Raw genomic sequence first — 26,990 nt, 5'->3', positions numbered from 1 at the left:
CAATCTGCTTCTAATTTAAGCTTGTTCAATTAAGCTCTGATAATAAACCTGGAAGCTGATTGGTTTCTATTCAGTGCTGCACCAGAATTTGCACTCTCCAGTTTTAGTAAATCAACCCCATTGTCTTGTATCTACCAGGTGGAGTCTGAATAGCCAAGCCTATAAAAGTACCATATTTTCACAACTAGATGTTGTTTAATTTAATATACTGTTCCCCCCCTAAACTTATCTTTACCCAATTCTAAATACTATAGCACGTCTACAAATTGTTAGATTTGTATCTAATACTAGGCATGTAAGTTAGGACACCAAATTTTATTTTGCTCTGTCGGGTGTGAAGTATGTTTTAAAATAGACACACTACTGTCGCTATACAAATGTGTCTCAGGGAAGGCATACCTGTAAACGATGAGTGTGTGCACACTTGTCTTTCCTGCCGTCCACTCTGCCAAACACCACTGCACTCATGAGAAATTGTCCCTAAAATTTCTTTGGGAAACCAAAATACCTAGCTGATCACACTGGTTCCTATGGCTGGGAAACAAATACCTTCCCTCCAGGTTACACTGGTTCCTATGGCTGATTTGACATCACTACTGAGTCCTTTAGATTAGCAAGAGGAACCAGTTACTGCTGGGTGAGACCCAGGCGATTGGCGCACTCAGAAGTATCGATTTACCAGTGGACTTTATATAAAGGTTTCTTAGGATCAGAGCAGCATTTGTAGGCACGAGCAGCAGAAGAGAGAAAGATTTACAGTATGCCCGTCACGAGCTTCGGCGATTCAAATTTAAAGTATAACTGATGACAAAACCTATTTTTTTAGTTTTGGATAGAGTGGAGACAGATTAGAACACTTGTCAGTTTTAAATGCTGTCTGTGCCCCCGTTAGGGAGATTCACCCTCTCTATTTGTCCTGTTTACCATTATTATTAAAGATGAAAGCAAAAGAAAATCCTAAATTTTTGTTTTTCCCCAGAAAAGTAATAGGGGGAAATCTTCCAATGGGGACACTAGTTCTGGTGGCTTGGGGGTTGCCTTAATGTGCAGGGATTTCCTCTCACTTCCTGTTTGGCTATAGGACAGAAAGTGAAGGGAAATCTCCGCAATGATACACAGATGGCGAAAAAAAAGGATCATATCCCTCCCTTACTCTAGGCAAAACATTTTTATTTCATTTTGAATATAGTTCTTCTTTAAACATGTGATAAAAGACTACAAATTAAGAGGTTTAAAAATAAAAGGCTTCTGTAAAAACTGCATGTCACAACATCAAATTCTTTCTAAATTCTCCCTAATAGTTACTTAATGTAATGGGTAGTTTCACTGATACATTTGTAGGCTTGGAAGTGGGAGAGAGTTGAACCAAGCTCAACCTTTCCAAAAGAGGCCAAACTTTGCCTGTAACTTTAGCTGCTAGTGTCTCTGGATCTGCTGGCTGTATTGATATACAGTTTTCACTAAACATTTCCTCTGCTTATCCATTTTCTGTGAAATACAAATTGCTTAGGATTGCAACAGATTTTCATTGGAGGGAACTGTTGTATTTTTTTTTCTTTTAGAGATGTTACACCTATCAACCTAAAGTATAACTCCACTGTAACTAATAAAAGATACCAGTCCTCACCTAGTCAGCTACATACATTTTAAGGGATTTATAAAATGTCATTGTGGAGCACTGTCTGCTGTCATTTGTACTTAAGTGCATTCATAGATTTTCATCACTTCCTACAATCCTGCAGCCACTTCCTGGGTGATCAGTCCTAATGTTTCAAAAATAGAGAAAAAGTTAAAAAAGCAGTAAGATAATTATATGAGTAGGAAATTGCATTTCCAGGAGAGTTTTGTACACCAATTGTTGCATGTTCTTGTAGAATAGCCTAGTGCACTTCCTAAAATTGAGTGCCAAGTGTGACGGTCTTCCTACTATAATCACAGAAGTCCCTGTTTTCTAATAACAAAATCATTGCATACCCCCACAGCCTTGTAGATGTGAAAGCACCCTTGAAAAGTATCGTGCCAAAGATTAAAAAAGCTCACTGTGTGCATCTGTACTGTTTCCAAAAAATATTTTTTTGATGTTTTCATAGCTGACTGCAGATGGAAATAGAGGTGAAATGTTTTAAAACCATAGATTCCAAAATGGTTTTTGTAGCTATCAAATTTGTTATGTTGCTAGTAGTAGTAAGTCACATTTAGCATGCCTTGTTCTGTAACATCGATGTTTCAACACTTCTACAAGGCAGTTTTTCAGTTCCCATGAATGCCAGTGCCAGGAAGATCCTAGTGTTTATATGCACCCAGGTAGTGCAGATACCCTAATCCACTAACCATGGAATGTGTAGACACTGGTTGTCCAAGAACAGGATGGGAAGTGTGAAAAATGTGTTGCCACTATATTCTCACAATCTGTGGTGTCAAAGTCTGCAGAGATATTCCTCAATTTACATGGCTGACTGTAAATTGTCAATGTAAGGTGCTTGTTTTGGACAAAGAGAATAACTAGTTCACAAGGTGTGAAAGCGGCCATCTATGTCCAACTGTAACAACCATCCCTGAACAGGACTGGAGAGTGCAAAATCTGGTGCAGCTCTGCATAGAAACCAAATCGACTTCCACGTTTTTTGTCAAAGCTTAATTGAACAAGCTGAAGTTAGAAGCTGATTGGCTCCCATGCACATCTGCACCAGATTTTGCGCACTCCAGTTTTAGTAAATCAACATCCATTTGTCTATCACATATAATGCTGTTTTAATGTCTCAACATCGACAATTCATTGTTTTATGCAATTTCCCCATTGCCCTACATATTTTAGAGGCTCATTAAACTTGAACTTCTCACAATAAGTTTGTTTTTGTACAGGTGATGAGACATCCAGATCACATGTCATCGTCTGTCTACTTGTGGGCTCACCATGAAAAAATAGTTGTGATTGACCAGTCTGTGGCTTTTGTGGGAGGAATTGACCTGGCATATGGACGATGGGACGATGATGAGCACAGACTCACAGATGTGGGCAGCGTCAAGAGAATTATAGGGGCACAGTCAACTAATGCCATAAATATGGTTAGTATTTTAGGCAGCACGCACCGCTGTCAGTACAGTAGGTCTGTGATACTTAAAGTGGAAGTAAACTTCCATCACTAACTTTTACCTATAGGTAAGCCTATAATAAGGCTTACCTATAGGTAGTGTAAATATCTCCTAAACGGGCATTGTTTAGGAGAGAATTACTGTATGTGCAGCCAGTAACATCACTGCCGCATGCGCTCTGAAGGAATGGCCACCTGTGCCATTCCTTCAGAGCCCTGTGCCGTAAATAGCGGCTCCCGCGTGCATACGTGGGAGTGACGCCATCGCGGCTCCGGCCAGTCACACAGCCGGAGTCCGCAAACCCAGAAGCAAGACGAGTGAAAATGGAGCGCCTGCAGCTCTGACAGCTCTGAAAACGCTTTAAGATTTACTTTATTCAGGTTATGGTGCAGTTTTCTTAAATAATTCAAAGCTTGAGATCCTATATTAGCTTGCAGTCTTAAATGAAAAAAAAAATGTTGGTACACGACCACAAGGCCTAAGTTGCACAGCTGATTTGTGCTGAATAACTTCAGTCATGCAAAATCAGGGTAATTACAGTAGCTTATGACTACCTTTGATCTCTATTATTTTTGCAACTGATTGGAAGTGAATTGTGTGCTTGTTTGACTCGAAGACACTTTAGGCCGCTACCTAACTTGGAGGTCAGAGCATTATATCTGCCATCAAATGGCAATCTGACTGGTAGATTGATTTTCTGACAGACCTTTGCCAGGAATATCAGCAGTGGTCTTGGTTACCATATAGCCGCAACATCCATCGTCTTAAGTTTTGGATTAGGCCTTGTTCACACTGGTGTACTATAGCTATAGCGTATGCCTGCGTTTGCCCACGCAGGGATGCATGGGTGTTCCTTGCTTCCCCGAGCAGACCGTCCAATAATTTTAATTATATTTAATGATTTTTGATGACTGAATAAGGCGTTCACAAGGGCATACTATAGTGTGCGCCCACACAGTAATACACAGTTGTTCTGTGCATCCCCATGCCAGCAGTGCCTTTCATTTCAAAGAGACGCAGCAACTGCATGGACACAGCCGCTGGTCCTAATTTGACAACTGTGTAGGTGTGTATGCACAGTCCCAAATGCACACTGTCTGCGCTCGGGTCGTTGCCATTCGCACATCTGTAAAATTGGGAGCAGCAGGTGTCTGTGCAGCTTTAAAATAAAGGGCACTGCTGGCACGGGTATGCCGGAACACCTGTGCATTACCCCGTGGGCTTACATTATAGTACGCTCTTGTCTACGCCTTAATCAGTCATCAAAAATCCTTAAATACGATACAACATTGCATACTGGTTGTGCTTTTGGCTTGCTAGCTGGTCTGTTTTCAGTAAATGGTCATTTCTGTGAGGCGAGTAAACTTTCTGTGTTCTCAGGCCCTGTCGGATTCCAGTCATACTTTGAATGGCGAAGACAAATCTGGGAAAAAGACCACCTTCCAAGTACAGAGCAGGCATGGCGAAGAGGTAGTCGATAACTCCAAAGTACGAGGACTTGGAAAATCCAGAAAGTTTGCCAAGTTCAGCCTGTATAAGCAGCTCCACAAACACAACATGCAACATGCAGATAGTGTCAGCAGCATAGATAGCGAATCCCGTAAGTATTTATATCCCTCTGTTCCATAAATTTTGTTTTCACCATACAGTATAATATAGTAAACATAAATGTGAGCGGTGACCTGTCCTATGTGCTTTTTATCCTCAAACAAATCCCTTTTAGGGAGCCATTACTAGATTCAGATATTGGTTCTGGGGTTGAGGAAGGCAGGAACATGGGCCTACAGAGAGGGGAGAACACTGGTACACAAATTGGCATTCATGTTCCCCCAGTCGCAGTGTCTAAGTCCGGCAGCAGACCGAGCAGGCACATCTTTGGGTCTAGGGTAGTGGGAGAGCCCATCTGGTCGTGCAGGAAACGAACCACCTGTATCCAGTACGCTTGTATAGTTGGACAGGAACATATGAGGTGATAGAGGGAGCCTGGGGTGTGGTCGCATAGGCAGCACCCTGGATTGTACGTGGGTTTGTAACGCGCTATCCTCTGAGGAGTCAGATACGTCCTATGTATAATATACAACTGCGTGAGGCGGTCTGACAGTTTGGGGAAAACTCTTTTCACATCCTCAAATTTCGTCCCAGTCCTCATGCTCAATTACTCCAACATTCACCTCCCATTTAGTCTTGGCAGTATAGGCCAATGCTGTGGTACTAGGGAGGCGGATGGCGGAGTATAGAGTGGAAATTAGTTTGGCTGGCTAGCTGCTGCCATAACGAAATTCCACTTCAAAGAGATGCCGTACAATGACGGCAGGCGGTCCGTAAGTGGTTAAAAAATCATTAATAATGCAAAAATTATAAAAGAACGGAAATTGAAACGGCACAAACCAGCACAAACTTGGGACCAACCAAGCAGCCAGTTTTTCGTGTCTTTTGGCTATTTTAGTAGGGCTGGGTGATGTCATTGCCTGGAAACTACAAGGATCTGGTATTGATTTTGGGGGGACCCCCACGCCATTTTTCTTTTTTAATTTTGGCGCAGGGTTCCCTTTAAAATCCATACCAGACCTAAAGGGCCTGGTATGGATTTTTGGGGGGACCCCCACGCCATTTATTTATTTTTTTATTTTGGCGCAGAGTTCCCCTTAACCACTTAAATACACTATAGGCTTGACTAATAGTCAAGCATGGTGGTGGGAGTGTCCTGGTCTGTAGCTGCATGAGTGCTGCCAGGTCTCTAACATCCTAACATCCTCCGTGATGTTGTCATGGAGGAGTGGAAGAGGACTCCAGTGGCAACCTGTGAAGCTCTGGTGAACTCCATGCCCAGGAGGGTTAAGGCAGTGCTGGAAAATAATGGTGGCCACTCAAAATATTGACACTTTGGGCCCAATTTGGATGTTTTCACGTAGGGGTGTACTCACTTTTGTTGCCAGCGGTTTAGACATTAATAGCTGTGTGTTGAGTTATTTTGAGGGGACAGCAAATTTACACGGTTATACAAGCAGATTTTTGTGTCACAAAAATTTACATTTGTGCTGCTTATATTTTTACGATATTAGCAAATATTTTTTCCAGACGATGATATCACCACGCCTTCCTGTCACGTACCGGGTTAGTGAGCTCTAGCTAGGGGGCCACTGATAGTGAGACAGTACTGTAGGAGGGCTGGGTAATGTCATAGTCTGGAAAAAACATTTTCTAATATCGTTAAAATTAAAGCAGCGAAAAAAAATATCAGTGTTGCGAGACAATATTCACGAAAATAAAGCTCTGTTGGTCCATACAATATTTGTATGACGTTGTTATCGTAACCACTTCAGTTTCGGAAGGATTATCCCCAAGTCCTGACGGGCCATTTTTTGCGATACGGCACTGCGTCACTTTAACTGATAATTGCGCGGTCTTGCGATGTTGTACCGAAACAAAATATATGTCCTTTTTTTTCCCCACAAATAGAGCTTTCTTTTGGTCGCATTTGATCACCTCTGCGGTTTTTATTTTTTGTGCTATAAAGAGAGATCGGTGTTCATACTTGGAATGAACACACGATCTGTCTCCACTCCCCTGAGAGAACCGGGATTTGTGTGTTTACACACACAGATCCCGGTTCTCACCCTGTCACGAGCGACCGCGGGTCATCCCGCCCGCTGGGTAAGCGCATCGGTTCCAGAGACACGCGGCGGGCGCCTGCCTCCGGAGGCACGCACGCGCCTACTGTGACGTCACAAAGAAGCGACGTACAGCTATTGCGATTTGCGCAGCTGTGCCAACCTGCCACAGTATAACTGCGGCAGCTGGCCGGCTAGCGGTTAAGTAATGACAAAGTTATCACAGAGTAAACCGGCCCATAGCAGAAATGTGAAAATTACTCTGGTCCATAAGGGATGAACAGGTGTGAGAGGCAAAGTGGTTAACTGATTTTGTCTTATCTCTGTAACTGATGCATTCTGCTGGAGAGCTTGTTCTTTTGAGAAACAGACTTACTAGCTGGATCACCAGTTGAAAATAGAATGCAGCAATCTCAACTAAGAAATGTGTTAAACTGCAAAATAATAAAGGTTTGCTTTTTGAATTAATACCACTATAACAAAGGCCACTGTAACAAAAAAAAAAAATTAACTTTCTTTATCGTACATCATGGGACACAGAGCCTAAGTAATAACTTAATGGGTTATGGGCCACCTCCAGGTGATTGGACACTGGTATACCCAATACAGGAAGTTCACTCCCCTATATAACCCCTCCTCCTTCCAGGAGTACCTCAGTTTTTTCGCCAGTGTCTAAGGTGTTGGTCACAAGTGAAGATGTGCTATGAGGAGCTCCAGGAGGGATCCATGCTAGATTTAAATAAACTCCACAGCCGGATCCATCTAAGCCACTAAGGCCATGGTCATGGTACGCGGGCCTCGCATAGAAGAGCAAGGTTTTTCCTGTAATGCTTCTCTTTGAGGGCTGGACCCCAGGAACCAGGACTCTTTTTGGTCTTGCTACATTACACTAAAATTGCTCCTGAGGAGTGCTATATAGGTCCAAAGGAGTGGAACCCCTATTAAGGGACTTGGTCTTTGAAGGTTTACTAACGCAGCCTGCCGTGATGGGTGAAGTTTGGATCTGTCTGTTTCAGCAGTATCCTGCAGTGAGGATAAGGTTAGGGAAGAAGCCTAGGAACTGTAAAAAGTCCACCTTTGCCTTTTCTTCCATACGTTAAACATTGTATGCCTTAAAATCTCCACTAGAGGGAGTAAATTACACATACCTTGGTATGCTGCTTCTCAGCAGCTCTGTATCCTGGCTATAACAGCATGTGTAGATTTTATTTTTTGAAAGGAGGGGGGCAGGTATTAGAGAGGGGCGTGGTCTAAGTAACAGGCGGCTCCGTGTACGGGACGTAGCGTCCTCGTGGAGCACACGGTGCACACGCTGAGGGCGGAAAACGCTGACAAATGCCAGATCAGGCTCACCTGAGGCTTTAAAAGACACTCTCTAATATCAGAAACCTCTAATGCCGTGTACACACGACCGATTTTGCAGTCGGAATAAACTCCGAAGGAATTCCATTCAAGCAGTCTTGCCTACACACGGTCATCCCAAAGTCCGACTGTCCACAACGCAGTGACGTACAGCACGTACGACGGGACTAGAAAAAGGAAGTTCCGTAGCCAATAGCTTCCGTCTCGTACTTGCTTCAGAGCAAGCGTCATTTTTGGTCCGTCGGAACAGCATACAGACGAGCGGTTTTGCCGATAGGAATTGGTTCCGTCGGAAATATTTAGAACATGTTCTATTTCTAGGTCCGTCAGAATTTTCGGGAAAAAAAAAAAAAAAAAGTCAGATGAGGCCTACACACGATCGGAATAGATGATGGAAAGCTTCCGTCTGACTTTTTCTGTCGGACATTCCGCTCGTGTGTACGTGACATATGAATAACTGAGGAGAGGAAGTCTGACACACTAGAGGACACAGGAGCGCTGGGTCACGTGAGGGGTGTATACAGGCATTGCCAGTACAAGAAATACAATTGTTATTCAGCACCAAAAGCTGATCTTTATGGTGGCATTGTTTTTCTAAACTATTGCTCAGCAAGTGGTATCTTTTTTTCTTAAGTGCCTCTGCTTTTGTGCTTAGCACTGACTTCCAGAACTACCGCTAAGGTGACAAAAATGCCACCCCCAGGCGCTGGGAACTCCAGCCATGCCTCCACACTGTCATCCTCTCCGGAGATACCAGACATGGCAAGCCAGGGTGAGTCTTTGGAACCAATTGGTGGTGCAACTGCTTCTCACACTTCAACTCCTGTATACTTCACTGAAGATGCATTTTCCTCTGCCCTGCAGGGCCTAGAAGGAAGATTAGCGGCATTAATCGCATCCTCTATCCAAGTAGATACCCCCCACCTCAGACCCTTTACCAAGGGAACAATGGGGACAGTATGAGGTATTACCCTCAGGCGATCGTGAGGAAAAACAAGCCAATTATTCCTCTGCGGAGTTGATGACTCAGCTTCGCAATCTGAGGTACAAATCCTTACGGAAATGGTTCGTTCCACTTTCATGCTACCCCTAACAGAGTCAGCTGAAAGTCTGGTTTCTTCCTTGGGTTCTTTAAAACCTTTAGAGCCTTTTCATGCGTTTCCGGTCCATGCATTACTAGAAAAGCTTATTTATGCTGAATGGGATCTTCCGGATAAGCATTTTCTCCTTCCAAAGAGATTCTCAGTTCTCTATCCCATGGAGGAGAAATTCACCAAAAACTGTAAGGTTCCAGCAGTTGACGCTGCGATTTCCAGTGTGCATAAATGGCTAACTTATCCAGTAGACTATGCACAAATGCTTAAAGATCCAACAGATAAAAGGTTGTAATTCCTGTTAAAATCCTCTTTTTCCTTGACTAAGACCATTACTCAGCCTGCAGTCGCAGCAATAGGCATCTGTCAGTCCCTAAAGGACCAGTTCACAGAGGCTCTTAAAGAGCTCCCTGCACAACAGGCCCGTGAGTTGCCCGAACTACCAAAGGCATTATGTTTTGCCATAGATGCTATGAAGGACTCTATTCACCAGGCGTCCCGCCTTGCGCTTATGCTAGTACACATGCGTAGGACCCTTTGGTTAAAAAATTGGTCAGCCGAAGAACCTTGCAAAAAGCTTCTGACTAGTTTCCCCTTTCATAGGGAGTGACTATTTGGCGATAATTTGGATAAATACATCTCCCGATAGTGGGAAGAGTACTCTTGCCAGTCAAAAGAAAGTCTAAACGTCCCTCATTTAAACTGAATTTTTCTCCTGCGCCAGGGGCATCCGCCTCTAGGCAGTGGCGATGGCTTCCGCCGTCAGGCTCTAGAGGAAAACCTCCGGGTCAGACCCAGGCACAAAAGAAGACCTGGGGCCGAAAATCTGCAAAACAGAATACTAAAGCCTCATCATGAAGAGGCGCCCCCCCCCCCCCCCCCCCACCACCACCACCAGAGTGGGGGGAAGACTTCTGAAAGACTCAGGACAGATGGGACATCTCCACGGTGTCTCTAGGATACAAACTAGAATTTCGGCAGTTTCCATGTCTCATTTTCTGAGATCAAACGTTCCCAAAGATCCAGGGAAAAGGCAATCTCTGTTTCAAGCATTAGACTGATTGACTCAGGGGATGATCATACAGATCCCCACAGAAGAGCAAGGTTTGGGGTTTTATTCAAACCTGTTTACGGTACCAAAACCAAATGGAGATGTCAGACCCATTTTAGATCTAAGGAATCTAAATCAATTCCTGAAAATCCACTCCTTTTGCATGGAGTCAGTCAGGTCAGTTTCTATCCTACAGGGAAGAGAACAGGGAAGGGCGTCCATCGACATCAGGGATGCATATCTGCATGTCCCTATATTTCCCACTCACCAAAAGTTTTTTCGATTCAAAGTAGAACAGCAGCACTTTCAGTTTGTAGCCTTGCCCTTCGGGCTAGCTACAGCATCTCGGGTGTTCACAAAAGTCCTGGCCCCACCTCTAGCCAGGTTAAGGGCACAGGGCATAACAGTCTTGGCGTACCTAGACGATCTATTGTTAATAGACCAGTCAGTGGCCCGCTTGGAGCAAAGTGTACGCATTACAACCAGTTACCTGGAAAGTCTGGGTTGGATTCTATACCTAGAGAAGTCTTCCTTAAAACCACTAAAAAAGCTGGAGTATTTGGGCCTGATCATAGACACAGACCAGAAAAAGGTGTTCTTGCCTCCGGCAAAGATCAGCTCCATACGAGAGCTGGTGCGGATGGTCAGGTCAAAAAGAAATCCCTTAATTCACCTTTGCATGAGGTTGTTAGGAAAGATGGTGGCTTCATTCGAAGCAGTCCCCTATGCCCATTTCCATTCGAGACTGTTGCAAAACAGTATCCTGTCTGCTTGGAACAAAACGATCCAACCTTTGGCCAATGCGGCAGTCCTCAAGAGTGTCCCAAAGCCTCAGTTGTGGTTACTAACCCAGAATCTGCTGAAAGGAAAATCCTTTAGACCAGACCAATTATCTGGAAAGTAGTAACGACGGATGCCAGCCTTTCAAACTGGGGAGCAGTACTAGAGAAAACGACTGTCAAGGGACAGTGGTCAAAAACCGAAAGAGCCTTGTCCATCAACATCCTAGAGATTCAGGCAGTGCGTCTGGCTCTGAAAGCCTGGACTTCCAGGTTAAGGGATTGTCCTGTCATGATCCAATCGGACATTGCCACGGCTGCGGCCTATATCAATCACCAAGGGGGCACCAAGAGTCTCTCAGCGCAGAGAGAGGTGAACCATATTCTAACTTGGGCAGAAAGGAATGTTCCGTGCCTATCGGCAGTCTTCATTCTGGGAGTAGAGAATTGGCAGGCGGACTACTTAAGTTGCCAGCAGTTATTCCCAGGGGAATAGTCTTTTCACCCCAACATTTTTCGGGCTATTTGCCAAAGATGGGGGACTCCGGATGTAGATCTTCTAGCATCCAGATTCAACATGAAGTTAGTCAACTTTGTGTCCAGGACAAGGTATCCACTCGCATGCGGAACAGATGCGTTGGTGACCCCGTGGGATCAGTTCTTACTGATCTATGCATTCCCCCTATTCAGTTGCTGCCTCAACTTCTTTGCAGGATCAAGCTGGAAAGAAAGACAGTAATTCTGGTAGTACCAGCGTGGCCCAGAAGGTCATGGTATGCAGAAATCGTAAAGATGGCAGTGGAGGATCCATGGTCCCTTCCACTAAGGCCAGACCTGCTCTCACAGGGGCCGATATGCCATCCTACTTTACGAACGCTAAATTTAATGGCCTGGCTATTGAAACCCACATTCTGAAGAAACATGGGGTTTCCGGGTCAGTTATCTCTACTTTGATTAATGCAAGGAAGCCAGCGTCCAGAGCTATATATTATAGAGTCTGGAAGGCTTATATTTCATGGTATGAATCCAAGGGTTGGCACCTTCGGAGATATATCATAGGCAGAATTCTTGCCTTTCTACAATAAGACGTATAGATGAAATTGACCTTGAGTACTATTAAGGGCCAAGTCTCAGTCTTATCGATCTTCTTTCAAAGACCGCTTGCTACGCATTCTTTAGTCTGGGGTTTCATGCAAGGGGTGATGCAAATTAATCCGCCAGTTAAATCGCCTTTTGAGCCCTTGTGACTTGCATTTAGTTTTGTCAGTGTTACAAAAACAGCCATTTCAACCGATACAGCATATTTCCTTTAGCCCTTCTGACAAGGAAGCTGGTTCTTGGTTGCTATATCCTCAGCAAGTAGGGTTTCGGAATTGGCTGCTCTTTCTTGTAAAGAGCCATATTTGATTATTCATGAGGACAGGGTGATGTTACGCCCTCGTCCAGATTTTTGCTAAAAGTGGTCTCAAGTTTTCACCTGAACCAAGATATTGACCTGCCATAGTTTTTTCCAAAACCATGTTACAGGGAAGAAAAGTCACTACATTGTCTTGATGTGGTGAGAGCAGTGAAAATCTATTTAAAGGCAACTACTCAGAATTGTAAGACTGATGTCTTATTATTCTGCCAGAGGGTCTTAAGAAAGGACAGGCAGCGTTGAAATCCACTGTCGCTAAGTGGATTCGGCAAGTTATAATGCAAACTTATGATTTAAGGGGTAAGACTCCCCCTTTTCAAGTTAAGGCGCACTCTACCAGGTCGGTTAGTGCTTCTTGGGCAGTGCGCCACCAGGCCTCCATGGCTCAGATCTGTAAGGCCGCAACTTAGTCTTCAGTACATTCATTCACAAAATTTTATCAGGTGGATGTAAGGAGTTATGAGGATATTGCCTTCGGGTGCAGTGTACTGCAGGCAGCAGTATAAGTCCTCGGGTCTGGGGATGCCCTACGGGTTGTCTCTCCCTCCCCTCAAATAGCATTGCTATGGGACGTCCCATTAAGTTATTACTTAGGCTCTGTGTCCCATGATGTACGATAAAGAAAATAGGATTTTTATAACAGCTTACCTGTAAAATCCTTTTCTTGGAGTACATCATGGGACACAGAGGTCCCCCCCTCTTTTATGGGGTTTAAAGTGGAGGGCCACCCTAAAAAAAAAAATTGTACCAAAAATCTTTAAAAAAAATTTTTTTTTAAATGTGAAAAAAAAAAATTTACTTACTGAAACCCTTGTTGCTAGGCAGTCTTCCTAATCTGCCCCTTCCTATTCTGAGGCGTGTCCTGCTCCTCGGTGAGCAGCCCCGTTGCCTTCTGGGAACTGTGTGTTCCAGAAAACTACGAAGCCATTCACAGAGCGCCGCGCTGTTCGCGTTTGCGCAGTAGGAAACTGGCAGTGAAGCCGCAAGGCCGACATCGTGGGCACCCAGTACAGGTAAGTGTACTTTTTTAAAGTCAGCAGCTACAGTGTTTGTAGCTGCTGACTTTTAAATTTTTTTTTTCCCGGCCGGAACCCCCCTTTAAGTATATTGCTTTGCTACAGAAACTGAGGTACTCCTGAAAGGAGGAGGGGTTATATAGGGGAGTGAACTTCTTGTATTGGGTATACCAGTGTCCAATCACCTCACCCATATTACTTAGGCTCTGTGTCCCATGATGTACTCAAAGAAAAGGATTTTACAGGTGAGCTGTTATAAAAATCCTATTTTTCAAACTACATTAACATGTTAACCTTGTATTAGATTTTAGTGGTTAGGTTTACATTCACGTTAATTTTCTTTTACTTGCCCTCCTTTTGAATATGCTATTAAAACGAAAAGCAAGTTAAACATGTATGTAAGGATTTGATTGGACTTGTGATAATATAAGCACATTTATGGCTAAACATAGTGGAGTACAATTTATTATAAGATATTGAACTTCAAGCAGGCTGCTTTCTTATTTAGTTGGTAATATTACCTGTTTTATGTGTTTGTGTGTAGAGATCTTCCATTCTTTACAGCCATGGACAAATGTTAGTACACCTACAGCTCATTGAAACAATGCCTCATTCTTCATGAAAAGTGATGAGATTAAAAGCATTTGTCCCATTAATACCTACAGACCTTTAATATGTTATAGAGAAAAACTAAGGAATTGTTATTTTACAAAGATATTCTATAAAGCTTATTCTACAAATATATTCTAAAATGCCTAAATAGATTTGTTGGTACTCCAAAAAAAAAAATCAATCCTAAATGGATCATAGGGATTTTTTAAACAGTTTTCTGTGATTTGTATCACACACGTTTTCAATCGTGTAATCCATGAGCCAGCCTATTTATGAGTAGTCACTCTGCTCCTGGGTATCGCTGTGCACCACGCTGAACATGGACCAGAGAGAGAAAAGTAGAAAGCTGGATGTTAGTGTGCTCTCAGCAGATGAGCTCAGCTGCTGTTGCTACAAAGGGGAATGTATAAATGCGCTTGAGCAGCCACTCTGGGAGGGTGCAGCCTACATGTATGGAGGGTGGTAGATAACAGCCTTAAACCTCCAGCTAGGCAAACAGCTGGCTACAGTTGACGGTTGTATTTCTGGTTTGTTGCTGTCAGAGGCGTAGCTTGAAGATTGTGGGTCCTGATGCAAACGTTTACCTGGGCCCCCCCCCCCACTACCACCCCTCGCCAAGATACTCCCACTGCCGGCCAAAATACTCCAAGTGGTTAAAGAGTTATTTCAAAGCCTTCTTTACATATTGAGAGGGTAATTAAATATCTCTGTCTTGGGATAGACCCTACCAGCCCACTACAGTACAAACTCCCTTGGTCGGTACAAACCCCTGACCCAACCCAGTAGAGACAACCCCTACCGGCTCATCCCTTCAGGATAGACCACCCAGCGCAGACCCCCTGCCATCACTTTAGACCCCTTGATACAGACCCCTGCTCAGTACACCCCCCCACCCCCACCCCCTTCCTTAGTACAGACCACCCTTCCTGGTACATACCCTTCCCCTTCCTTAGTACAGACTCCATGATCTTTCAGCCCCCCCTCCCCAGCATACAACTGTACATATCTACAGAATGAGTCTCCCTCTTTAAGGCAGCCAGAGGCACTGCTGCAGTGCATATTTTTTGGGGGAAGCCCTGCAGCAGCTAATAAGCACCAGCACCCTGTGTAGATTACGCCCTTAGAAACCCAATTATCTGGCTAAATTGTCCTACCTCTTGACCAGAAGAGCTGCAGTATACTCCATATTGGCTGTGAGCAGAACTGAGCAATGTTGCTACAAACCTTCCAGCACTCGACTGCAGGACACAAGCTGGATCCGAGCCAGACTCTGAGATTTTGTGGATTTGGGGAGTATGCTAATATGACAGGGAGGCCCCACTGGATCGTGGGCGGGGTTGCATTGTGACTCCCGATGCTACGTCCATGGTTGCTGTCATGAACTAGGCATTACTTCCAAACAGCCACTGCTTCAACCTCCACTTTACTAGCAATGCAGATGACTTAAGAACCTACATCCAGCCTGCTTAGCAGACATTGAAGAAGCAGCAGCACAACTGAGTCACCGCTGTGTTTACCATGCTCTCTACTCCTGTCAGAGTGAACCAATGTGCAGAGTAGTAAGGCACAACTGTTTTCTAATGCTGTTCTTTCCTCTCCCAGTCTGAGTTCAGCTGTGCAAGGGATTAATGGAAGCTGCTGCCTAGTTATATGTAAAAGTTTATTATTACTATTTATTTTTTTTTTTTTTTTTTAACGCTGAATTTTAGTTTCTTTTGTTTTGATACAGCACTATACACATTGGTGAGGTATAATGGTGTGTATCTAGCTGTAGAGATGTGCTTCTGCCACAAATCACCCCACCTGTGCCTCCCGCTCCACTGGATAACGGCGACTGTGTTCTGGTGCTGTGAGAGTTGACTGTAGCTCAGCTGCACAGAAAAGTTGTGCCTCCTGCCCTTCCCTATTTGTCCTCCTCGCCATTCATAGAATTCATCTTACTACAAGCCCACAATGGATCGCGATTTGTAAATTGGCAAGGGACACCTGTCATTTGACTACTCAAGGCTGGTGCGCCCCTGTTTTTCTTTTGTCTCGGTTTGCACTAGGGTTCCCCATCCGTGGGGGCAGCAAGGCCTGTGTTGACGCATCTCCATATGGTGATCCACCTGTGCGCAGGAGTTTTTGTTTTCTGTTTGCTCATTTGACTACTCCCCTGCCCATTCGCGGAATGCGTTGCATTGTGAAATCGTAAGTAAGGCGATTTGTATGAATGGCGAAGGGGGCTGGCAGGCAGCGCTACCTACCTTTGTAGCCAAGGCTGCAGTTAACTTAATAGAAGACCGCTGCTGAGGACAGCATCTGACAACTGTGAGGAACACATGGAAACATTTGTAGCAAAAGCAGTTACCTGCAGATAATGAAGATTATATAGCATAAACAATTGTACTAAACTTCAGCTTTAAACTACATTATCTGGCTTTTTATTTGTGTCTGCCTCAAGTCCAATTTGAAAGGAATCTTCACTTGGACTTAGTCTTTACGTTTAGGAATGTGGAAGAAAAATGTTATATAGGTTTGTTGAACAATGCAGACTTTAATGTCACAGATAGACCAGTCTTAACATGCAAGTTCTTTAATACCTTTCAAGAAGAGTAGGCTAAACCTCAATATCACAGTTGCTTTTGAATGACATTGCTTATGGGGACTGAAATATGCAGTGTTTATATGCACCTGCTATTGAATTTGAAGTGTTCATTTTGAACATTATTATTTGTATTAATATTATTCCCATTGTTAACGATTAATAGACCCACTTCTGTCAAATGGTCCTTCTAGAACTAGCATTCGATCAGCGATTGCAGTCAATGGCTGCAGCACTGATTGGTGTAATCTAATGGTTTGGGGGGGGGGGGGGGGGGGGTTGCTTGTGTCCATGTGTCCCTGTCGTCAGAATACAATACCACAACGAGATCTGCGAGGTTTTTTTGTTTTTTTTGTTTTGTCTAACTCGCTGGTTTAATGAAAAAAAACAAAAATGTGTATACCCTGTTTGGGTAATGAACTACAAAGCTGCAATTGTGGTTGTAATGCAATGGACTGAACTTCTAGACCTATGTGCCAGAATAAGATAACATAACCACACCTCATTTGCCCTGCGGTGTTTAGTTTGATATAAATATAATGCTTCAGGTGCTGTTGTATACACTCCAAGGTTTGTGGTATTTCTTTTAGAGCTGGCTCTTGTTTAATACCATGTAATTCAGCTCCAAGTTAATGCCACTTTTCATGTCTGCAGTTTTAACATATTAGTGTTGGCTGATAATCATTGTCTTGTTATTGAGCAATTTGACTTACTGCTGTTCATTTAATGACACAATGTTACTGTGGCTAATTATCTGTGACCTCTATTTGCTTTCTCCTTACCACTAGATTTTATACTGTCCAATCTACCGTACTTTTGTAAAGGTACCCAGGTTTTGGAAGCCTTGCTTGGCATTGCAGCTTTAAATGTCTCTTGGTACATAGAAAAAAATAAAAGATGTAGTCCATAGAGTCGATTTATGTGCTCATGTGCATAAATTATGCCAGTAAGCGCCTTTCCAAATGCAGGCTTATTTTTTGTATGCCCCAGAAGGATGAAAGTTGGCCACAAAGTTTTCTTAACTCTTTTGCCTCTGCTTCCTTCAGTAGGTCTAAACCAACCAACACCCCCTAAATCACTATACTTACACAGATCTCGCCCAAAGACCCAGGGCACTTTTACATCCCTCTACCAGTTTTGTGATCTGACATCCACACTAGCACAGTTTGGACCCCCTTAGACTTTGACGTGGCTAAAATGTAGATAGGAGTCATTTTGTCTACCAGCCCTGTAGAATAGTATAGGGCTAAAAGATGCTGGCACGGATGTTGAATGAAGAAGACAGTGAAGGGATGTAAATGGTGCCATGGGCCTCGGAGCAAGATCTAGGGATGTGTACCAATTTGGGTTGGGGCCTAGATCTACGTAGGGGTTAGCAAATGATAAGGAAATTTTGTGGGAAAGTTTCTTTACCTTTTTATCAGTGTTCTGTACTCTAAAACACACGTGTCAAACCATGTCCATGGGCCGAATCTGTCCCTCCAGGCCTTGTCAAGTGGCACTCGCACCCAGTTTTACAGCCGGAACATGGTGGAACTCCATTCCTCCAGCTCTGGCCCTCCGCTCGTTGCTGTCACTTGCAAAAATGCAGTGGCTCCCGGAAGTAACACATCCCTGCACACACTCATGGCAGGGATAGATCTTCAGAATCTGAGAAAGAGAACAACCTCTTTGCAAGGCAAGGCCGAGCCGCCTACACAGGTAGGTACTAGAGCCAGGCCAGGTAGGGGAGAGAGCTTTCGGGGGGGGGGGGGGGGTTGGGTTGCACACTGTGCATAGCACATCCCTAAACCCTGCACTCTGTACATAGTGCGCTCCTGAACTCTGCGAGTAGCGCGCTCCTGAACTCTGCGAGTAGCGCGCTCCTGTACTCTGCGAGTAGCGCGCTCCTGAACTCTGCACGTAGCGCGCTCCTGAACTCTGCACGTAGCGCGCTCCTGAACTCTGCACGTAGCGCGCTCCTGAACTTTGCACGTAGCGCGCTCCTGAACTTTGCACGTAGCGCGCTCCTGAACTTTGCACGTAGCGCGCTCCTGAACTTTGCACGTAGCGCGCTCCTGAACTTTGCACGTAGCGCGCTCCTGAACTTTGCACGTAGCGCGCTCCTGAACTTTGCACGTAGCGCGCTCCTGAACTTTGCACGTAGCGCGCTCCTGAACTTTGCACGTAGCGCGCTCCTGTTCTCTGCACGTAGCGCTCTCCTGTTCTCTGCACGTAGCGCTCTCCTGTTCTCTGCACGTAGCGCTCTCCTGTTCTCTGCACGTAGCGCTCTCCTGTTCTCTGCACGTAGCGCGCTCCTGTTCGCTGCACGTAGCGCGCTCCTGTTCTCTGCACGTAGCGCGCTCCTGTTCTCTGCACGTAGCGCGCTCCTGTTCTCTGCACGTAGCGCGCTCCTGTTCTCTGCACGTAGCGCGCTCCTGTTCTCTGCACGTAGCCTCTGATCCCCGGTGACCTTTGGTCTTTTGGTCTGTTGTTCAGGTAGATTTCCACTTCTCAAAGGTTGCTATCCCTGCTCTAAATGCTGCATCACCCCCATTTGTGGGGAAGTTGCAGCGCAGACTCTTTAATTTGAATGGGTTGCGATTGGTGAGCGGTAGTGCAGGCTGGTGGGGGCCCCAGTGCATTACTTTGCCCAGGGGTCCATGATGCTATCTAGATGGCCCTGGGTCAAGGTTTTTCATTCATACATCCATTCTGTCTTGAGAAGGAAGAGCATCCCTTTTTTAAGCAAATACTTTGCAGGGCAAAGGGGTGAAGAATCTGTGAAACAAAACTTCCAAAATCTCACTTTGGTAGCAGTTTGGCTGTTCCTCACACAGTTTTAAGCCTCTTAAACAGCTGTTTCTGGTAATGACTGTTTCAACCTATGTATAAAATTGATGATCATTAGCACATGCTTGGTATAATTGGTTAATCATACACCTCTCTCTAATCCTATAAAAAGCCCTGACTTTGTGCAAGTGTAAGAGCTGACATTGGTTTCACGCCAAAGGGTAGTCACATTAAACATTGATTTGATTTAGATTTCCCTTCTGTTTGCTCACTTTGAAATTTGTAAATCGATTAAAAAAATTATATATATATATATATATATATATATATATATATATATATATATATATATATATATATATATATATATATATATTTGTACAGTATCTCACAAAAGTGAGTACACCCCTCACATTTTTGTAAGTATATATTTTTTTATTTTCATGTGACAACATTGAAGAAATTACACTTGGCTACAATGTAAAGTAGTGTGTGTACAGCTTGTATAACAGTGTAAATTTGCTGTCCCCTTAAAATAACACACAGCCATTAATGTCTAAACCGCTGGCAACAAAAGTGAGTACACCCCTTAGTGAAAATGTTCAAATTGGGCCCAATTAGCCATTTTCCCTCCCAGGTGTCATGTGACTCGATGGTGTTACAAGTTCTCAGGTGTGAATGGGGAGCAGGTGTGTTAAATTTGGTGTCATCGCTCTCTCTTATACTGGTCACTGGAAGTTCAACATGGCACCTCATGGCAAAGAACTGAGGATCTGAAAAAAGAATTGCTCTACATAGATGGCCTAGGCTATAAGAAGATTTCCAAGAACCTGAAACTGAGCTGCAGCACGGTGGCCAAGACCATACAGCGGTTTAACAGGACAGGTTCCACTAAGAACAGACCTCGCCATGGTTGACAAAAGAAGTTGTATGCACGTGCTCAGCAACATATCCAGAGGTTGTCTTTGGGAAATAGACGTATGAGTGCTGCCAGCATTGCTGCAGAGGTACAAAAACAAGTCTGTCATGCCTACACTCAAGCATGGTGGTGGGAGTGTCATGGTCTGGGGCTACATAAATGCTTCCAGCACTGGGGAGCTACAGTTCATTGAGGGAACCATGAATGCCAACATGTACCGTGACATACTGAAGCAGAGCATGATCTCCATCTCCTCCCTTCGGAAGCTGGGCCACAGAGCAGTATTCCAACATAACAACCCCAAACACAGACAGACAGACAGACAGACAGACAGACACACACACACATATATATATATATATATATATATATATATATTAGTATCTTGAGAAAGTATTCATACCCCTTGAAATTTTCCACATTTTGTCATGTTACAACCAAAAAGGTTCATGTGTTTTATTGGGATTTTATGTGATAGACCAACACAAAGTGGAACATAATTGTGAAGTGGAAAGAAAATGATAAATGGTTTTCATTTTTTTTTTTCAAAAAAACATCTGAAAAGTGTGGTGTGCATTTGTATTCAGCCCCACTTTACTCTGATACCCTAACTAACCAATTGCCTTCAGAAGTCACCTAATTAGTAAATAGAGTCCACCTGTGTGTAATTTATTCTCAGTATAAATACAGCTGTTCTGTGAAGCCCTCAGAGGTTTGTTAGGGAACCTTAGTGAACAAACAGCATCACGAAGGCCAAGGAACACACCAGACAGGTCAGGGATAAAGTTGTGGAGACGTTTAAAGCAGGGTTAGGTTATAAAAAAAATATCCCCAGCTTTGAACATCTTACGGTGCACTGTTCGATCCATCATCCAAAAATGGAAAGAGTATGGCACAACTGCAAACCTACCAAGACATGGCCTTTACCGAAACTGACAGGCTGGCAAGGAGAGCATTAATCAGAGAAGCAGCCAAGAGGCCCATGGTAACTCTGGAGGAGCTGCAGAGATCCACAGCTCAGGAGGGAGGATCTGTCCACAGGACAACTATTAGTCGTACCCTCCACAAATCTGGCCTTTATGGAAGAGTGGCAAGAAGAAAGCCATAGTTGAAAGAAAGCCATTAGCAGTCCCATTTGCAGTTTGTGAGAAGCCATGTGGGTGACACAGCAAACATGTGGAAGAAGGTGCTCTGGTCAGAGAAGACCAAAATTGAATTGTTTGGCCTAAGAGTAAAACGCTATGTGTGGTGGAAAACTAACACTGCACATCACCCTGAGCACACCATCCCCACTGTGAAATATGGTGGTGACAGCATCATGTTGTGGGGATGCTTTTCTTCAGCAGAGAACAGGGTACCTGGTCAGAGTTGATTGGAAGATGGATGGAGCCAAATACAGGGCAATCTTGGAAGAAAACCTGTTAGCCTGCCAAAGACTTGAGACTGTGGCAGAGGTTCAACATCCAGCAGGACAACAACCCTAAACATACAGCCAGAGCTACACTGGAATGGTTTAGATCAAAGCATATTCATGTGTTAGAATGGCCCAGTCAAAGTCCAGACCTAAATCCAATTGAGAATCTGTGGCAAGACTTGAAAATTGCTGTTCAGATGCTCTCCATCCAATGTGACAGAGCTTGAGCTATTTTGCAAAGAAGAATGGGCAAAAATTTCACTCTCTCTAGATGTGTAAAGCTGGTAGAGATCCCCAAAAAGACTCGCAGCTGTAATTGCAGTGAAAGATGGTTCTACAAAGTATTAACTCAGGGGGCTGAATACAAATGCACGCCACACTTTTCAGATATTTATTTGTAAACCATTTTGAAAACCATTTATCATTTTCCTTCCACTTCACAATTATGTGCCACTTTGTGTTGGTCTATCACATAAAATACATTTATGTTTTTGGTTGTAACATGACAAAATGTGGAAAATTTCAAGGCACTCTGTGTGTGTGTATGTGTGTATATATACTGTATTGGCGTATAACACTCACTTTTTCACCGTGCAAATCGGGTGCAAATGGCGTGTGCGTGTTATACGCCAATACTTCAATTTTAGCTGCCTCGGAGGGGACAGGGAAGGGGGCAGGACGAGTGCCATCAGATTACATACAGTGAGAAACTCCTGTTTACTTGGTGGCCTCTGTGATAGGAAGTCCCGTCTCCTGGGCCGCCATTGGACCACTGTTCTGTCTATCATAGGAGATTCTCACTGTATGTAATCTGTCGGCGCTCATCCCACCCCCCTCCCTGTCCCTTCTAGGCTGCAGATGGGCATCGATCAGGCTGCACTGATGGCAATGGTGAGGCTGCTGCATTGATGTGGACTGGTGAGGCTGCATTGATGGCAATGGTGAGGCTGCAGATGGGGACTGACCCTTATTTTGCTTTAAAGTTCCTTATTTAAAATGTAAGTTTTTTTCCTGAAACTTCCCTCTTAAAATGAATGTGCGTGTTATACGCCTGTGCGTGTTATACGCAGATAAATTAGATAGATAGATATAGATAGATAGATATATCTATCTATCTATCTATCTATCTATCTATCTATCTATCTATCTATCTATCTATCTATCTATCTATCTATCTATCTATCTATCTATCTATCTATATCTATCTATCTATATCTATCTATGACCTAAATATAATGTGTACATTTTGCAGCAATACTGTTTAAAAATTATATTCTGTAATATAATTACTGTGACCGTTTTTATTCCTTTGTTTAGCTAGCCGTTCCTTGAAGGAGTCTCCCGCTGTGGCTATTGTCATATTTTAACAGTCAACCCAACACTTGTCAAATTACTATTTGGATGCAGTCGCTGTTTGGCTGAAAAATTACCAGCAGGCGCCATCGACCAAAGTCTATCGACTTTTTTTGACTGAAACTGAACCGACACGGCCACCCACTGAGTGAATTTTGCCCGATTCTTTAGGAACTGGCTTAAATTTGCAGTGCATAGCCAGCTTAAGGAAAGGACGTCCATAGCCCAATTAATGACCAGATATGTGGACTTAACATTGCATTAGGCAGCAGGCATGTAATGTGCTTTCTTTAGTAATGAAGGATGCAAAGACCAGGGTCCATTTAGTTAGAAACTATTAAAAATCTAGCTATATTTTAGATGGTGAGATAAAAACTGGGTCATCCAGCTCTTTGGTTGGAATCAGACTAACAACCCCTGCTCAGCTAGTTAATTGTTACTGATTCTTTGTTTGAAAACAGTGTTTACATAATTTCAGACTATATGTGAGTGTTGTGCTCATACGGACTTGTTTGCACATGTTCTGCTTGTTACAGACAGGGGATCTGTGCGCAGCCTACAGACCGGTGTGGGAGAACTTCTTGGTGAAACCAGGTTCTGGCATGGAAAAGACTACTGCAACTTTGTGTTTAAAGACTGGGTACAACTGGATAAACCCTTTGATGGTATGTTACTGGTTCAAAACCAAAGAATGAAAATTTCAAAACAGTATAGTTTTGTCAGGCAGAAAAAATGTTGATGAATATTAAATGACCTGTCAATAACTGTAACCAATCATTGAACCCAGAGTAAATGAATGTGTTTGTTTTCTTTCTCTTTTTTAACTTTGTCACCATGTTAATCAGTAGGGGGATGTGAAAAATAAGCGCATAGACAGTAGTTCCTAGCATGCATCTATGTATTTTAATAGACCAAGGGGATGATTTGCAAAATATGGTGCAGCTGTGCATGGTAGCCAAGGTGGGTCCAGGTACCTCTAGCCTATGTTAGCTGCTGTAACATCAGTACAGGTTTATTTTATCTTAATTTGTAATAATGTTTGTACAAAAAAAAAAAAAAAAAGATCTGAATAATGTCATTATACTCCTCTTTTGTGAATGTTACTCGTTCCAATTTTTCTTTTTTGTTTAGACTTCATTGACCGATACCAAACACCTAGAATGCCGTGGCATGACATTTCTTCTGTGGTTCATGGGAAAGCGGCTCGTGATGTGGCAAGACACTTTATTCAGCGATGGAATTTCACAAAGGTTGCTGCTTAATCTACATTACTAGATCATTGCTTCTACTCTAGTTTTATATTATATCATTATTATTTTGTAATGGCCTACTAGAATTTAGATTCATACTATATGTTCTTTTATCTTAGATCATGAAGCCAAAATATCGGTCTCTTTCCTACCCTTTCCTTCTGCCAAAAACTCACAAAACGGCCAAGGAGTTGCCTTATCAGGTTCCGGGGGCAGTGCATGCTTGTGCTCAGGTAAGTGAGACGTCTAACTTGAAAGGGATAGTCCTTTTGATAAAGGGATTAAAGCACTGCTTAACAGCAAATTGGATAGGAGAGTACACAAACCTTTCCTAAAGTACTTGTATTTTCCTATGTCACTGAATGTTTTTCATAGTAGGAAGCAACATGAATAAATTGATATTTTCATTGGGGAATGTTTTGCACAAAGTACCATGTGTTTGACATGTGGATGTCATATTATTTAAGTAGAACTATATATTTTTTTTCATTTTGAATAGAGTAAGGAAGGGTTATAACCCCTATCAGAGATATTTTTTTTGCCATCTGTGTCCCATTACAAGGGTTTCCCTTCACTTCCTGTCCCATAGCCAGGAATTGAGAGGAAATCCCTGCAAATGAAGGAAATTCCTTAAGGACACCCAAGTCACCAGAACTAGTGTCCCTATTGGAAGATTTCCTCTTACTTTTCTGGGGACAACCTGAAATTTGTGATTTTTCTTTCACTTTCAATAATGGTAAACAGTATAATGACAAACCGAGAGGATGAATTACTGAGATGAGAGGATGAATACTATTAAAACAACTTTTCTTTCTATAGGCCTTTAAATTTTCAATACTTCTATACTTTCCAACTTTGATGGCCCCCATAGTCATTTCTATTTAGGTTTAACCCTTTCATGCCTAAGCCTATTTTTGACATTTGTTGCTTACAAGTTAAAATCCGTATTTTTTGCTAGAAAATTACTTAGAACCCCCAAACATATATATTTTTAGCAGAGACCCTAGGGAATAAAATGGCGATCGTTCCAATATTTAATGTCACGCGGTATTTGCGCAGCGGTCTTTCAAACACACTTTTTTTGGGGAAAAAATACACTTTCATGAATTAAAAAACACTAAACAGGAGTTAGCCCAATTTTTTTTGTATAGTGTGAAATATGTTACGCCGAGAAATTAGATGTGTAACATGTCATTCTTTAAAATTGCGCACACTCGTAGAATGGCGACAAATTACGGTACCTAAAAATCTCCATAGGCGATACTTTTAAAAAAATTTAATGGTTACCAGGTTAGAGCTACAGAGGAGGTTTTTTGCTAGAATTATTGCTCTCGCTCTAACGATCGCGGTGATACCTCACATGTGTGGTTTACACCCTGTTTACATATGCGGGCTCGACTTGCGCGTGCTGTTTCTTTGTTTTGTTTTTTTACATTGTCACTTTAAAAAATAATAATTCTGATCACTTTTATTGCTTTCACAAGGAATGTAAACATCCCTTGTGACAGTAATAGGTGGTGACAGGTACTTTATGGAGGGATCAGGGGGTCTGAACACTGTCATTTTTTTTAAATCGGCGCAGCCGAGTAAACCGGAAGTGTCGTTGTGGCAGCGCTTCCGTGTTTTTACACAGGAGACTGGAACGAAGCCATCTCACTCTAGCCGACAGACGTGGCGGATCGTGGCTCTGGTCTCCGGTGGGACGGGAGGCCCGGGAAGAGAGGGGGGGGGGGGACTTCCTCTCCCGTTTTTTTTTGGGATAACAGCCGAACTGCTTTTAGCCATGTTGGTTGTTATCCCTAAAGAGCCGACCGCCTGCTCAAAATGGTACCGGGGTGTTGCCTGCAGCTGCAGGCATCATCCAGGTATAACCCCTTAAAGCCGTGGCCACATATGTGTGTACGGTCAGTGCTAAGGGGTTAATAAAGATTTCCAATGGTCTACATGGGTAAGGACACAAAGGGAGTGTCTTTAGAAACTACAGCTTTATTTGAAAGTCTGAAATTACCTTGTTCGGTGTTCTTTCGGTGCAAATAAATCTTCAGTTACATTTTGTTCACATGTTGTATGAAGAATTTGTAAGGCCAACTGGAATTGCTAATCAGAATGTACCCACCCTAAGCATTATACAGTGTTAAACAAGTGTGGATGATCACTGAGAGCATGCTGCGGGCTGCCCTCCAATTCAGGGAGCTGCCTTGGGGACCAATATCGCTCTCCATTGATCAGTGGGAGTCTTCTATTAGAGAATTGTCAGCTGAAGGCATAGTGCTAGGAGACAGATGGAGAGATGAAATAGAAAAAGGCAATGTGGTTTCATGTACTCATGTCCGTCATGTACTATATTCAGGAAAATATTCTATTCTTAAGCAAAAGGAGAACCTCTTCTATGAATAAAGTCTAGATTCAGTGTTTAGGAGTTTTGCTAAGCAGCGAGACATCACAGCAACGTTATATGTTATTGTACTGGGCTTCCCAAGCAGTATGCCAGCTTAGTCACATGTAATGGTTTTTCTTGGCCTGTGTTTATTAGGCAGTTTGAAAGATGGCTTCAGTCATGTCTGAAAAATATGCCAAGGGAGTAGGTTTGATTTTCCAGGTGCTGTTTAGGCAACAAGAGTAAACAGAATGACATATTGAACAGATAGCGCTGTCCTGTTCAG

The 26,990-nt window shown here is 43.2% G+C and overlaps 1 protein-coding gene across 2 annotated transcripts in view; it reads left to right on the top strand.

Moving 5' to 3' along the window:
• The window catches only part of PLD1 (phospholipase D1), a 240,044-nt gene that overhangs the window by 133,438 nt on the left and 79,616 nt on the right, over positions 1 to 26,990 (top strand). For both annotated transcript variants that reach the window (XM_073626226.1, XM_073626227.1), the window contains exons 14-18: positions 2,863 to 3,066; positions 4,474 to 4,693; positions 23,614 to 23,742; positions 24,209 to 24,327; positions 24,447 to 24,560. In XM_073626226.1, the coding sequence (XP_073482327.1) occupies positions 2,863 to 3,066; positions 4,474 to 4,693; positions 23,614 to 23,742; positions 24,209 to 24,327; positions 24,447 to 24,560 (786 nt within the window). The remainder of the gene's footprint in view (positions 1 to 2,862; positions 3,067 to 4,473; positions 4,694 to 23,613; positions 23,743 to 24,208; positions 24,328 to 24,446; positions 24,561 to 26,990) is intronic.

This window comes from Aquarana catesbeiana, linkage group LG04, assembly GCF_042186555.1.
Source record: "Aquarana catesbeiana isolate 2022-GZ linkage group LG04, ASM4218655v1, whole genome shotgun sequence".
Taxonomy (NCBI): Eukaryota; Metazoa; Chordata; class Amphibia; order Anura; family Ranidae; genus Aquarana; species Aquarana catesbeiana.
Note: the sequence above shows the minus strand (reverse complement) of the source record. Positions and strands in the feature narration are given on the sequence as shown.